Genomic DNA, 12,052 nt, shown 5'->3' on the forward strand with positions numbered 1-12,052 from the left:
TCAGAATCAAATTGCTTAAACTTGAGTCATTCTCCCTACACACGAATGTTAAAATATTATGTTGGGAGGGCCCGGGTGGCGCAGTCATGTGTCTGCCTTTGGCTCAGTTCATGATCCCAGGGTCCTGGGATGGAGCCCCTCAATGGGCTCCCTGTACAGCGAGAAGCCAACTTCTCCCTTTCCCACACCCCCTGCTTGTGTTCCCTCTCTCACTGTCTCTCTTTTTGTTAAATAAATAAATAAAATCTTTTAAAAAAAATATTATATTGATTATGACAAGTTTCAATATTCAGACAAAACATATGCAAAGTATTCTACAACTCAGGGCAAATTTCAGTTTGTATTCCTGAATAAAAAAGAACAGAACAGCGGATGCCTGGGTGGCTCAGTCAGCTGAGCAAATGACTCCTGATTTCAGCTCAGGTCATGATCTCAGGGTGGTAAGATCGAGCCCTGCATTAGGCTCCATGTTGCATGGAACCTGCTTAAGATGTTCTATTTCCCTCTTCTGCTGCCCCTCCCTCCCAAAAAAAGAAAAAAAGAAAAAAACAGGATAAAAAACAAGGATAATTGGTGACCTAGACCCTTGCACTGGAGTTGGGGGTGGGAAACATTTGAAAAGACAAAGAGCAGATTTTACAAAAAATTAAAGAACCATCCCGACATCTTCCCCACTCCTCCCAGGAAGAAGATGCCTGGGTCTTCCAGGGGTGGGGCAAAGGGAGTAGGGAAGCGCTGGTTTTGGTGGTTTTTGTTTTTTTTTTTAACAAAATACACTTTTTTAATATACTTTAACATACTTTAATACACATATACACTTTTCAATGTTTACTGAGCTGTCAGACACACTTTCCACTAATGAAAATATAAGGATAATCACCTAGTCTCTTAGGAGAACAGTATGATTCAATAGCTTATTGCTAAATAGCACTTAACAACTTACAGGCTTCTTTCTATCTCACCCATACCGTGTTAGGAATTATAGGCCCACTGTACTAGGAGAACAATGGAGTTCCAGTGAGGTTCAGATACTTGGTCAATATCATATCGAGAAAGTGGCACAAACTAATCTCAAGCCTAGAAAAAAACGTGAGCAGAATGAACTAAGCTTTCTGTATCATGCTTACAATGGGACAAGGGATAATTACTGAAAAACCCTCTAAGGTAGATTTTGTAGACATCCAAAGAGAATTTCAGGGAGTTACTTTTCATCTTGCACATGACTCAAAACTTCTGGAATGCAACGTGTCAATATTTTGAGGGTTATTTTTTTCTTTCAAGATTATAAGGATGCTGGGAGAGACCTCTCAAAAGTACACTTAAAAGGTTTCAGCTAAGATAAGAAACTCCTTTACAAGAAATCTTGCTAAGAAAAGTCAATTTACTTGCAAAAGCACATCTATTTTCAAAACACTAAACAAGAGAAAAAAAATCCCGAAGTACAGTTTACAACAAATGATATATGCTTGTTCCATTAACCAGTGGTTCTCAACTCTGGCTTTGGGATAGAATGATTCGGGGAGCTTTTAAAAGTACACAGATGTCCAAGACCTACCCCAAATATCCTGATTTTACTAGGCTGGGTGGGGAGCCCAGTCTCTAGGGTGTGTGAGTGTCTTCTTTTTTTTTTTTTTTTTTTTAATTCTCCATGTAATTGTAATGTGTAGCCAGGGTTGAGAACCACTGAACTACATATTCGTACAATCTGTTAAAACAATATCCATTAGACAGCATAACTAGGACCAGGTTATAATGTAACCATGACAGACAAAGTTGAAATAAATAATAAAAATAATACCAGCATGGATCTGTTAGGTAGTAATAACTGTAGTCTTAAAATAATCCTGTAATGAAGTACTGGTTCTCATCTCAAGAACATTTGAATTAGACGAATTTGGCAATGTTGGAAATCCAGAGACGAGTGTCTCACACCACTATTAACCCATCAGCCCTTCCTCCCCGGATGAGTTGCTCATGGTTTAGACACACCCTTTTGAAAGGAGTATTCAATAACCTCTTTGCTTATTCATTCTGACTCTTCTCCTAGTAGTTCATTGCTGGAAAGTCCAGAGGAGGAAGTTTAGCAATTCAAATGAGGAAATATGGTTTAATTTTACAGTTCAGTGTCCTCAGAGCTCATGAAGAAAAAATGTAGATACTTGCATAAGTAAACCTATTAGAGAAAAGGAGAGTACCTCAATACTAAAGGTGCTGGCAAGTCATAGTTCATGTCAAATTAAAGCTGGTTGAAAAAAAAATTAAAGCTGGTTGGTCAGATACTCTTGTCCATTTCAAGCTCTTTGTTAAACACAAGTGCTTTCACTTTATAGGAAGATGTTAGCCAAATGTGTAAATTTTGTTCCCAACGTCTTTGAGACAAAAATCAGATAAAAGTGTTTCTTGTCTTCGAGTGACCATGCTAGGAAGAGGCGGGGGGAGGCATCTCAGAGCCTGATATAAAAATTTGAATTGATTCCTATTATATAGATCAGGAGGTGCTAAAATATGATTCTACTTATGACAAGTCTATTCTGCAAATAATTCACATAAATCCTTGGCTCAACATGACCAGATATTATAATTCCTAAACTTACAAACATCATTATGTGATTTATACCCATATTCTGAATAAAATGAAAAAAAGCAAGGATGGGGTGATTAGTTAAGCAACAAAAAGGTATGAGAATTAGAAAGGGAAGCTAGGAAGGTAGGGGAAAGAAAAGTAGAGAATATTAACTATAAAGACAATCTGTCGAAACCAGAACTCTGGCCCCCAAAACCTGTCTGCGGGGTGGTGGGGTGGGGTATACAGGAGGCAATAAGAAAATATTACTCTTAAATCAGTCACCCGGTAAAATATATCACTTCTCTGGTAAAGACGAATGATTACAGTATCTGAAAGATGAATCAATCTGGTGTATTACAGGTCCAAGAGTAATCAGAGCAGACAAGAAAATACAGGCAAGAAAACCTACATTCTTTCTGGTCTTAAACACATATGACATTTAAATCTTAGAAAATTTGCATACTGCAGACTTTTTCTTAGTTTCTTGAAAGTGATACATGGCAGTAGAGAATTAAGCACTGGCTAAAAAATTAATACATAAAATCCATTGTACTGCTATATAGCAGTAACAGCTAGAACATGTAATTTTTTAAGTATACCATTTATAGAGGCAACATAATATCACAACAATCTAAAGATAAGTCTAGCAAAAAGTGTTCAGGACTTTCATGAAGAAAATTCTAAGTCTTAGTAAGAGTCATAAAGAGAAAAAAAAGAGTCATAAAGAGGATCTAGCTAAAAGTAAATTATACTTGGTTCACAGTTGTAAGATTTAATATTGTAAAGATGTCAATTCTCCCAAAGCTGATGTATAGATTCAACGCAACTCAAAATTCCAACAGAATTTTTGGTGAAATCTGATAGGCAGAATCCAAATACGTATCTGAGGATGAAAGAGCATTGGATAGTGAGATAGTCCTGGGGACTGCTAAGGTGAGGAGGCTTACTCCATCAGTTTTAAGACTTATCGTAAAGACAGTTATTAAAATGTCTTCATCTTAAGTTGACAAAAGGAACAAAATTAAGAACCCAGGAAAGGGGACCCACACATATGTGGAAACTTGATATGTGACGGAAGTGGCTTTGCTGTCAATGAGAAGAAGTAGGGCTATTTGGTTACTGATACAAGAGCTATTAATATAGAAAACAGATAGAATTTACAAAAGGATATTTTAACACATGTACGCTTATACATAACAATGAAGCAAAACAATTTACCCACCACCACGCTTAAAAACGGAACACTGTGAAGATTCTTGAAGGCTCTTGTGGCCCCATCTGATTCCTACCTCGTATCACATACAGAAACAAATACCAGATGGATTAAAAAACAAAATGCAAAGACCAAAACTTTTAGAAGTTAATTTAAAAAGGTCTTCATAACTCTTAAATAGGAGAGGATTTCTTTAAAATATCCAAAAAAGCACAAACCAAAAAGGAAAAGACTCATAAATTAGACTACATTAAAATTAAACACCCTCCTTTATCAAAGGCACCCCACTACAAACTGGAAAAAAAAACAGGTGAGAGGAAATATTTGCAACACATACAATGAACAAAGGATTAGAATCCAGAACAAAGAAACCTTAAAAGTCAATATGAAAAAAAAACCACAATAGAAAAATGGACAGGATGAACAGACATCTCGTAAAAGGGGAAACTTAAAAGGTCGATAAATATAGAAAGATGCTAAACCTCAGACCACAATGAAATAACATTTAGACTCTGCAGTCCAACAAAAAATTAAAAATCTGGAAATATCAAGAGCTTGTGAGGATACAGAATGCAAAAACTTTTCTATACCAAGAACGGGATTGTTAGTAAGTAAGAATGCCTTGGAAAACAATTTGGTAGTACTCAGGAAAAGTGAAGATGTGCACAGCCTGTGACTCAGCAACTCCAGTCAGACAACCATCCTGGAGAAACTTGTGCATGTGTGCCCCAAGAGACAGGCATAAGAAAGTGAGCAAAACTGGGACACCTGGGTGGTTCAGTTGGTTAGGCTGCTGCCTTCGGCTCGGGTCATGATCCCAGGACCCTGGGGTCAAGTCTGGAATTGGGCTCCTTGCTCAGTGGGGAGCCTGCTTCTCTCTCTGCCTGCCACTCTGCCTGCCACTCTGCCTGCTTGTGCTCCCTCTCTCTGACGAATAAATAAATAAAATCTTAAAAAAAAAAAAAAAAAAAGGTGAGAAAAACCACCAACTGTAATAGCAACCCCCAGAAACTCCCCAGATGTCACCACCAGAAAAAGATAAGCAAAGTTAGGAAGCACCCTGAGACTGGTGAGTATCCAGGATATTTACCAGGGAAGGTTCAGGGGAGTGGGATTAACACTTGGAGGAGAAACGGGAAGGAGGAAGGACCACGAAGGGGGAGAAGTTGAGCTGCAGCAATGTCAGGTAACACTGGAATCCCCCAGGGGAGGACCGTCAAATGGATTGTCAAAATTGTCCTGTGTTGAGTCAAAATGGCCAGGCCTTGATACCCCACCTCAGTCCCTAATTAAAAGTGGGCCACACGCAAAATGTCCTGACACTGGATGAGAAAGTCCTCCGTAGATGGCAATTCCTGAAGGGGCCGACATCTGAAGCTTATCTCCCTCACAGCACTTGAGACAAGCTCTTCCTTGAAAGGACGATCTAGGGGTGCCTGGGTGGCTCAGTTGTTAAGCGTCTGCCTTCCGCTCAAGTCATGATCCCAGTGTCCTGGGATCGAGCCCCATATCCGGCTCCCTGCTCCGCGGGAAGCCTGCTTCTCCCCCTCCCACTTCCCCTGCTTGTGGTCCCTCTCTCACTGTCTCAATCTCTCTCTGTCAAATAAATAAATAAAATCTTAGGGAAAAAAAAAAGAAACAAAAAGAAAAAAGAAAAGAAGATCTAAGCATGTCCACCATCATGTGTGATGTATATCCACACTTTGGAATATGATACATCAGTGATGGTCAATGACCTATAGCAGTCAATGTGGATATTGAAAAGAAAAAAAGCAAAAAAGAATGCATATAGTGTTCTTCCATTTAAAGTTCACAAACAAGCAAAATGAAATGGTATTTTGCATAGGGAGCTATACATACAGGTTAAAACTACAAAGAAGATAAAAATGCAAATGGTTGTTACCACTAGGAGAGGAGGGATAGAGAAGTAGGATCAGATCCAGAAATACAAGGGCCTTCAAAAGTCTTGATAATCGTTTTTTTTTTTTTATGTATATAGATTTATTTGAGAGTGAGAGAGTATGTGTGCACAAGTGGAGAGAGGGGCAGAGGGAAAGAGCTCAATGAGACTCTGCGCTGAGTATGAAGCCCAACGTGAGGCTTGGTATCAGGACCCTGAGATCATGATTTGAGCTGAAATCAAGAGCCAGACACTCAACCGACTGAGCCACCCAGGTGCCCCTGATATTGTTCCATTTTCTAAAGTGAGTGTGTGGTTTTGTTTTTTGTTTTTTATAGGGTACGTGTGTTAAAATATTCTTTGGTATAATCGTTTCAGTCTTTAAAAGAAATACTTTTTCCACTTATTTCAAGAGAGATTATTTTCCAAAAGTTCAATCCAGAACCAGGAACATTATATAGTAACCAAATCTGGTCTCCTTACTCTTTAAGCCCTAGTTGACTAAAATACTATCCCACAGGCACTAAATATCCATGGCTAACTTAGCCTCACTCCCTGGTCATTTTGCCAGGAGTATGTCATACTTAGTGAGTATTACTTTGCACTAATAAGAAATCTCCATTGTATTTGCTGATGCAAAAATATTAAGGCTTCAAATCAAGATAGCATGTGTGCAGAGAAGAGACATTACAATGGTATAATTACTTATAATTTACATTTGAAAAGCTGAGACTTTGAAAGGAAAATAATTTGCCAAATGTGTGGAGTAATAGCCATGCTAGAAATTAAAATAGAGTCCCAGATTCCCCTGCCAGTGCTCCAAATTAGAGAAGAGGAATTAACTGGGTTTTTTTGGGCTACCTCCCACTGGTGATCATCGGGAGTTAACAATTCTTTTAGCATAACAGAGCTAATGATCTTGCCAAGGAGTTCTACAAGGGCAAAATACTACCAGTATTAGAAAAAGCTGGTATTTCTAGTAGGTTTACCTTTTGAGGACCTAAGTTCACCTGTGGTTTAGTGGAATGTCAATACATAAGTTTATGTCTCTTCACAAAAAGGCACAGGAAGCTAAAGGCTAGCTGGTTCACACACAGCTTTTTCAATCACAACACACATTGCCAAAACATAAGACTGTGGCATTTCATACTTCACCCAGCTTTTCATTTGCAGACACCTGCCATTTAGCTCTACGGTGTGGAAACTCAGGGAAAGGACTACTCTATGGTGGAAAGGAGGCGTGGAGTTGCCTATTGTATTTTAAAAAGTTAAACCTTCAAGACCTTTTCAGGAGACTTTGATTTTTTTCCAAAAAAAAGCAAAATTTTACTAATAATCACACCTCAGCAAACTCAAGCCTTGAGCTACACAAATGTGACTCCTTATTTGGAACTAATAACCAACGGGCCAAGACAAGATACCCTACACATAATTCGGCTAAAGCCACAGGATAGTGTGAAGGTATAAACTAGGGAGAGAAAACTCTCACCACAGTTAAGGGAGAAGAAACTGCAGATATGCGGATAAGCCTTCTAAAAACACCCTCCAGCAGTCTACAGTGTTTAAGGAAAAACACACTGAAGTGGATAGCTCCTCTGTACAAGGCGGGATCCAGGGTATGACAGCGTCGAAGCTAAATTTAAACCTTGAGGGTGAATCATTATTTACAGCAAACTTCTTAAAAAGAAAAAAAAAATGTGAGAAATCAGAGTTCCCCTTCTTTAAAGTTTTGATTGATCAGTGCTGGAAAGGCTCAAAGGTCACTTTTGCCTCCCTCACCAAAACCAAAACAAAGGATTTTTGAGACCCATGAAAAGCAAAGCCTCAACTGTGAAGGAAGTATTCTCATTGATCCTGAGAAGCTGGACAGCAAACCTGACCATGGCTGTCTCACACCCCTCTTTGCTAGCTGGCTCAGGTGGTGTTATGCTCTGGGTTAGTGGCGATGGGCTTGGTGCCTCTTTGGAAAACAGCAGGCAGACCCCTGCCCTCTCGCACTCACATCTGAAATGGCGTGTCCCCTAAATCATGGACACTGTTCACACAGAAACATCTCACAAATGTGAAGACAGATTGCGCAACTGTTAGGTATTTTTATGGTGGTTTTCTTCGTGGCCATCACTCATCTTTTCTCCTAATGCAGCAACTTTCAGGAGCGCCCAGTCTTGGCAGAGCCCCTACAGGGGTGGTGAACCTTCCCCAGCAGCTGAGATGTGAATGAAGCATAGAGAAAACCCTGTCCTACTCTTTGCAGCCTTGGGCCAGAGGAAGGCGGTCTTGGCAGCTGCTCCTCCGCGCCCTGCCCTGATGAGATGATGCTGAGGTACCACTAGTGTCCCCAGCCTTTCTGTTAAAGGTGACTGGCTGGGCAACAAGTGAGCCAGAAGCTGGAGGACTCGCTAGAAGAAGCAGCGCAGTACAGCCACGACCATGCCCCGGGCTGCCCCTGACCTTCACCCAGTGGCCAGGGTGAGGGAGGCAAAGCCCGGACTCCAAACAGAGAAGCTCACCCCTTCCGAGCCAACCTTCGCAGGTTGGCATGGGCCGCGGGCGTCCCCCCCTCCGGTCGATGCCCCCGACCTCGGCCCGGCCTGGGAGCCCCCGAGCTGAGAACGACTCAGACTCCACCCCCTCGCCGGCTCCCACCTGCCCCCACCCCGACCGGACGCGCGCCTCCAGCACCTGGGCCGCCGCTTCGGGCCCCGGCGGCCGCCAATGCCGCCCGCTGCGACCGCAGCCACGGGAGCACGTCCTTCCGGAGATCGAAGTCGGAGACCAGACGGAGAGCCATCGCCCGCACGCGGCCACCGGGCGGCTCGGGCCCCGCGCCCCGGGCATTCCCGGCCCTCCGCGCGCCACCTCGCCCTGCTCCCCCGGCGCCCGCCCCTCCTTCCTCTCCCCCGCCTCCCCGCGCCGGCCGCTTTCGGTTCTGCTGCGGCCCGGCCCGGGGGAGCCCGGAGCGCCGCCTCCTGCAGGCCTGCTGCGAGCTGGGCACGCCGGGCTGGGGAGGGGGGAAGACGGCTGTGGCGCAGAACTTAGGACCCGAACCTTCCACGTGCGTCCTTCCGGCGGAGGGCAGTGGAAGGATTTGCTGTTAAGGGGCCGTGGAGATGTCGCTAAACCAATGGTTTCTAAGCTATGCTGCACGTTAGATGTGGGCGCAAGGCTTACTTTTCTTCTTTTTTAAATCTTCGGGTGCTTCCTCTGTGCAGTAAAGTTGGAAACCACTTGACAAAACAGAGGTATTTTAGCTAGTTCATCTGAGAAGGTTCTAGTTTATCGCAGGGGCAGAAGCCTGCAGCATCTTGGGCTATTGGACCCAGCTTCAGGGAGATGATATTTAATTAGCAGTATTTAGGTAGCAGCAGGGAGCAAGCATATGAAGACGGTTCTATTTTGAGAGATAGGGAGACATTGGAAAGGGTTAACAATCTTGGCAAAAGCAGGTCCTCTGCCTGTTCAAGAGGTTCCCTTTTTACGAAGGAAATTGTTTAGGATTTTAGGAACTGACTTTAACGAAGCTGAATTGTTTAGGATTCCTGCTGTGTCTAGTCTTTTAAAAGTGTTCTCATTCTTCCACATTGGGCACTTCTCATCCCCACCCCTACAGATAAATCCAGTGTTTTCTTCATTTCGCCGCTCAGCTTTCTTTCCATTCCCATGCACGTACCCTCAGTAAGTTTAATGATTGTTGTGCCAGATTCAATCCATCGTGAACATCAACGCCAGGTTATTACTCCCCCACAAGACAAAGCTATCTTCCTGTCCCTATGCCGAAGACCAGCTGACTGCCCTAAGATAAAGTGCCTACACTTTAACTGACCTTTACCCCCTTTGCACCTAGAACTTCAGTTCCAGACTGAGCTAACTTCCAGAAACCCTCTGATTCCACCCTCCTTAAAAAAAAAAAAAAAAAAGACCAGGTCCTTCCAATCTGAATTCACAAAGCCTTCCCACAGCTTCCGCTCACGGCAAACTTTCCAACCCTGAACTCCTAGAAAGATACTGCAAGTATGTTTCATCTGACAGTCATATACTGTCTGGAGACACGAATATTAAATCTGAGTCTTGGCATATCCCTTTGTCCCTTTGCCTCCTACCAAGGGCACCTGAAAAGTGCTCAAGTTATTGAAGAATGAGTCAATACAGTAATAGACTAAAGAAAGCCTTTTCACATGTTTCTCAAAGTTAGGATCTGAAAAGCTGCCTGCATTGCAATCATCTGGGAAGTTGTTTGTCAATGCAGACTCCTAGGCTCCAGTCTAGACCTGGGCAAGGCCCAGAAACGAACATTTTAGCCAGAGCATCACGTGTTTCTTAGGCTGCTAGGGTTTGAAAGGTAGAAGAAACTTGCCTTAGAGACATGTTTCTCCAATTGAGATAGTGGATGATTTCAGGTGGAACTCCATTACTCACCACCCTTTACCGAGGAAAATCCTCCCACCTGTAACGTGCATGAAGATTTAGCAGACATGTTTCATGAGGCTACTAATATTGCTGGTGCACAAAAAGGAGGAAGTCATGGGGAGTTACTACAACAAATGTTTCACATCAAATGAGGCTTGTTGCCTTATTCATGAAGTTTTTACTTGCCTATTTTAAAAATCAGTAAGTTTCTGGGTCTTTTTTCCCCCCCACAGTTAACCTCTATTTTTGCCAAGCAAGACTGATACAATCCTCATATGTATCATCCTCATGAAGCCGTGATTATATAAAAATTCATTCTCATGAAGCCATGATTATATAAAAATTCTCTTCAAAGTTAAGTAAAAAGGAACATAGAGAACATAATGATCAAGATAGCAGAAAGATGAGGCCCAAACCATGAAGGCAGTATGTGAATGGCTGAGCTTTGGAGATCATTCGCTAAGGAAAAGACTGGTGAATGGGGACTTACTGGCTTAAAATTTGTGAAGGATGATAGAAGAAGAGTGCTGGTGGATTATCCTTGAATTCTAGAGAAGACAGGACTGGAGACAGTCATAGCTTCTTTATTCAAAAAGCTCCATCCAAAACATGGAGGTGTTAACTTGATTGTGGAGATCATTTCACAATGTTCATCAAATCACGTTGTACACTTTAAATATATACAATTTCACTTGTCATTTATATGTCAATAAAGCTGGAAACAAGAAAAGAAAACTGCCTCACAAACTCATTAAGCACTGAAACTGGCTTTGGGTAGAGAAGAAATATTTCTGCTTCTTGGGGATTTTATGTCATTTTTTAAAAAATATTTTATTTATTTATTTATTTGTCAGAAGGAGAGAGAGAGAAAGCACACAAGCAGGCAGAGAGGCAGGCAGAGGCAGAGAGACAGGCAGGCTCTCTGCTGAGCAAGGAGCCCCATGCAGGACTTGATCCCAGGACCCCGGGATCCTGACCTGAGCTGAAGGCAGCCGCCCAACCCACTGAGCCACCCAGGCATCCCTATGTCATTTATTTTTAAAGATTTTATTTATTTATTTGGAAGAGAGAGAGTTTGAGAGAGAGAGATCACAAGCAAGGGGGTAGGGGTAAAGAGAGAAGCAGACTTACTGCTTCTCTCTCTGAAGCTCTCTGCTGAGCAGAGAGCCTGATGTAGGGCTTGATCCCAGGACCCTGAGCTCATGACCTGAGCCAAAGGCAGGCGCTTAACCAACTGAGCCACCCAGAAGCCCTTTTTGGGGATTTTAGAAATAAACCATCATCTTCCTTAAAATTGGAGCACAGCACAGAATTGGAGGCTCAAAGATCTTATAATCAAGGCCTTTATTTATAGAATGGTACTGACGCTCAAAAACGTGAAATGAGTGTCTGGTCTAAAACAGTAAAGTTAGTTAAGCACAAAGTTGGGCTCTGAATAAGTCTGGTGGCTGCGTTAATTATGTCCACTGAACTGAATGAGAGTAATCTTACCTTACGGTCTGAGCATTTCTAGTTTCCTAAACACCACACCCTGACTTGGGTGGGATTCTGGGACCATTGTGAGAAATTGTAGAGCTTAGATCATATAGATCATATGGTCTCCTCATGATAGCTTAGGCTCTTTGTAATTTCATCTTGAGTTTCAGAGTTGAAGGAAATGAAAATAATTGGAAGTGTGGGTTGTGAATCACTTATAAATGAAAATAGTTTCTTGAAGAGAGATGTTAAAATGAAAAGTTCTACTCCACTCTCCCAACCAAGACCAGAGGTTGCTACGTAACTTGGCGTTGAAGAAATTAGAAAACGGTCTATTTAACAAATTGAACCCAAAAGTCTAAAACTGCAAAGGACTAAAGATATGTATTTGAGGGACGCCTGGGTGGCTCAGTTGGTTAAGCGGCTGCCTTCGGCTCAGGTCGTGATCCCGGTGTCCTGGGATCGAGTCCCACATCGGGCTCCTTGCTCA

At 42.3% G+C, this 12,052-nt stretch overlaps 1 protein-coding gene across 4 annotated transcripts in view; it reads right to left on the reverse strand.

Annotated features, from left to right (window-relative positions):
* Nucleotides 1-8,571, reverse strand: part of GSAP (gamma-secretase activating protein) — an 82,037-nt gene extending 73,466 nt beyond the window's left edge. For 3 of the 4 annotated variants that reach the window (XR_013967621.1, XM_080817961.1, XM_080817960.1), the window contains exon 1: nt 8,362-8,571. Coding sequence is in view for 3 of the 4 variants with exons in the window: in XM_080817961.1 (XP_080674087.1) it covers nt 8,362-8,470 (109 nt within the window). In the remaining variant the exon portion in view is untranslated. The remainder of the gene's footprint in view (nt 1-8,361) is intronic. The other variant, XM_080817962.1, reaches the window with a different exon arrangement.
* Nucleotides 8,572-12,052: the final 3,481 nt, after the last annotated feature.

The sequence above is a fragment of the Martes martes genome (assembly GCF_963455335.1).
Source record: "Martes martes genome assembly, chromosome: 11".
NCBI lineage: Eukaryota > Metazoa > Chordata > Mammalia > Carnivora > Mustelidae > Martes > Martes martes.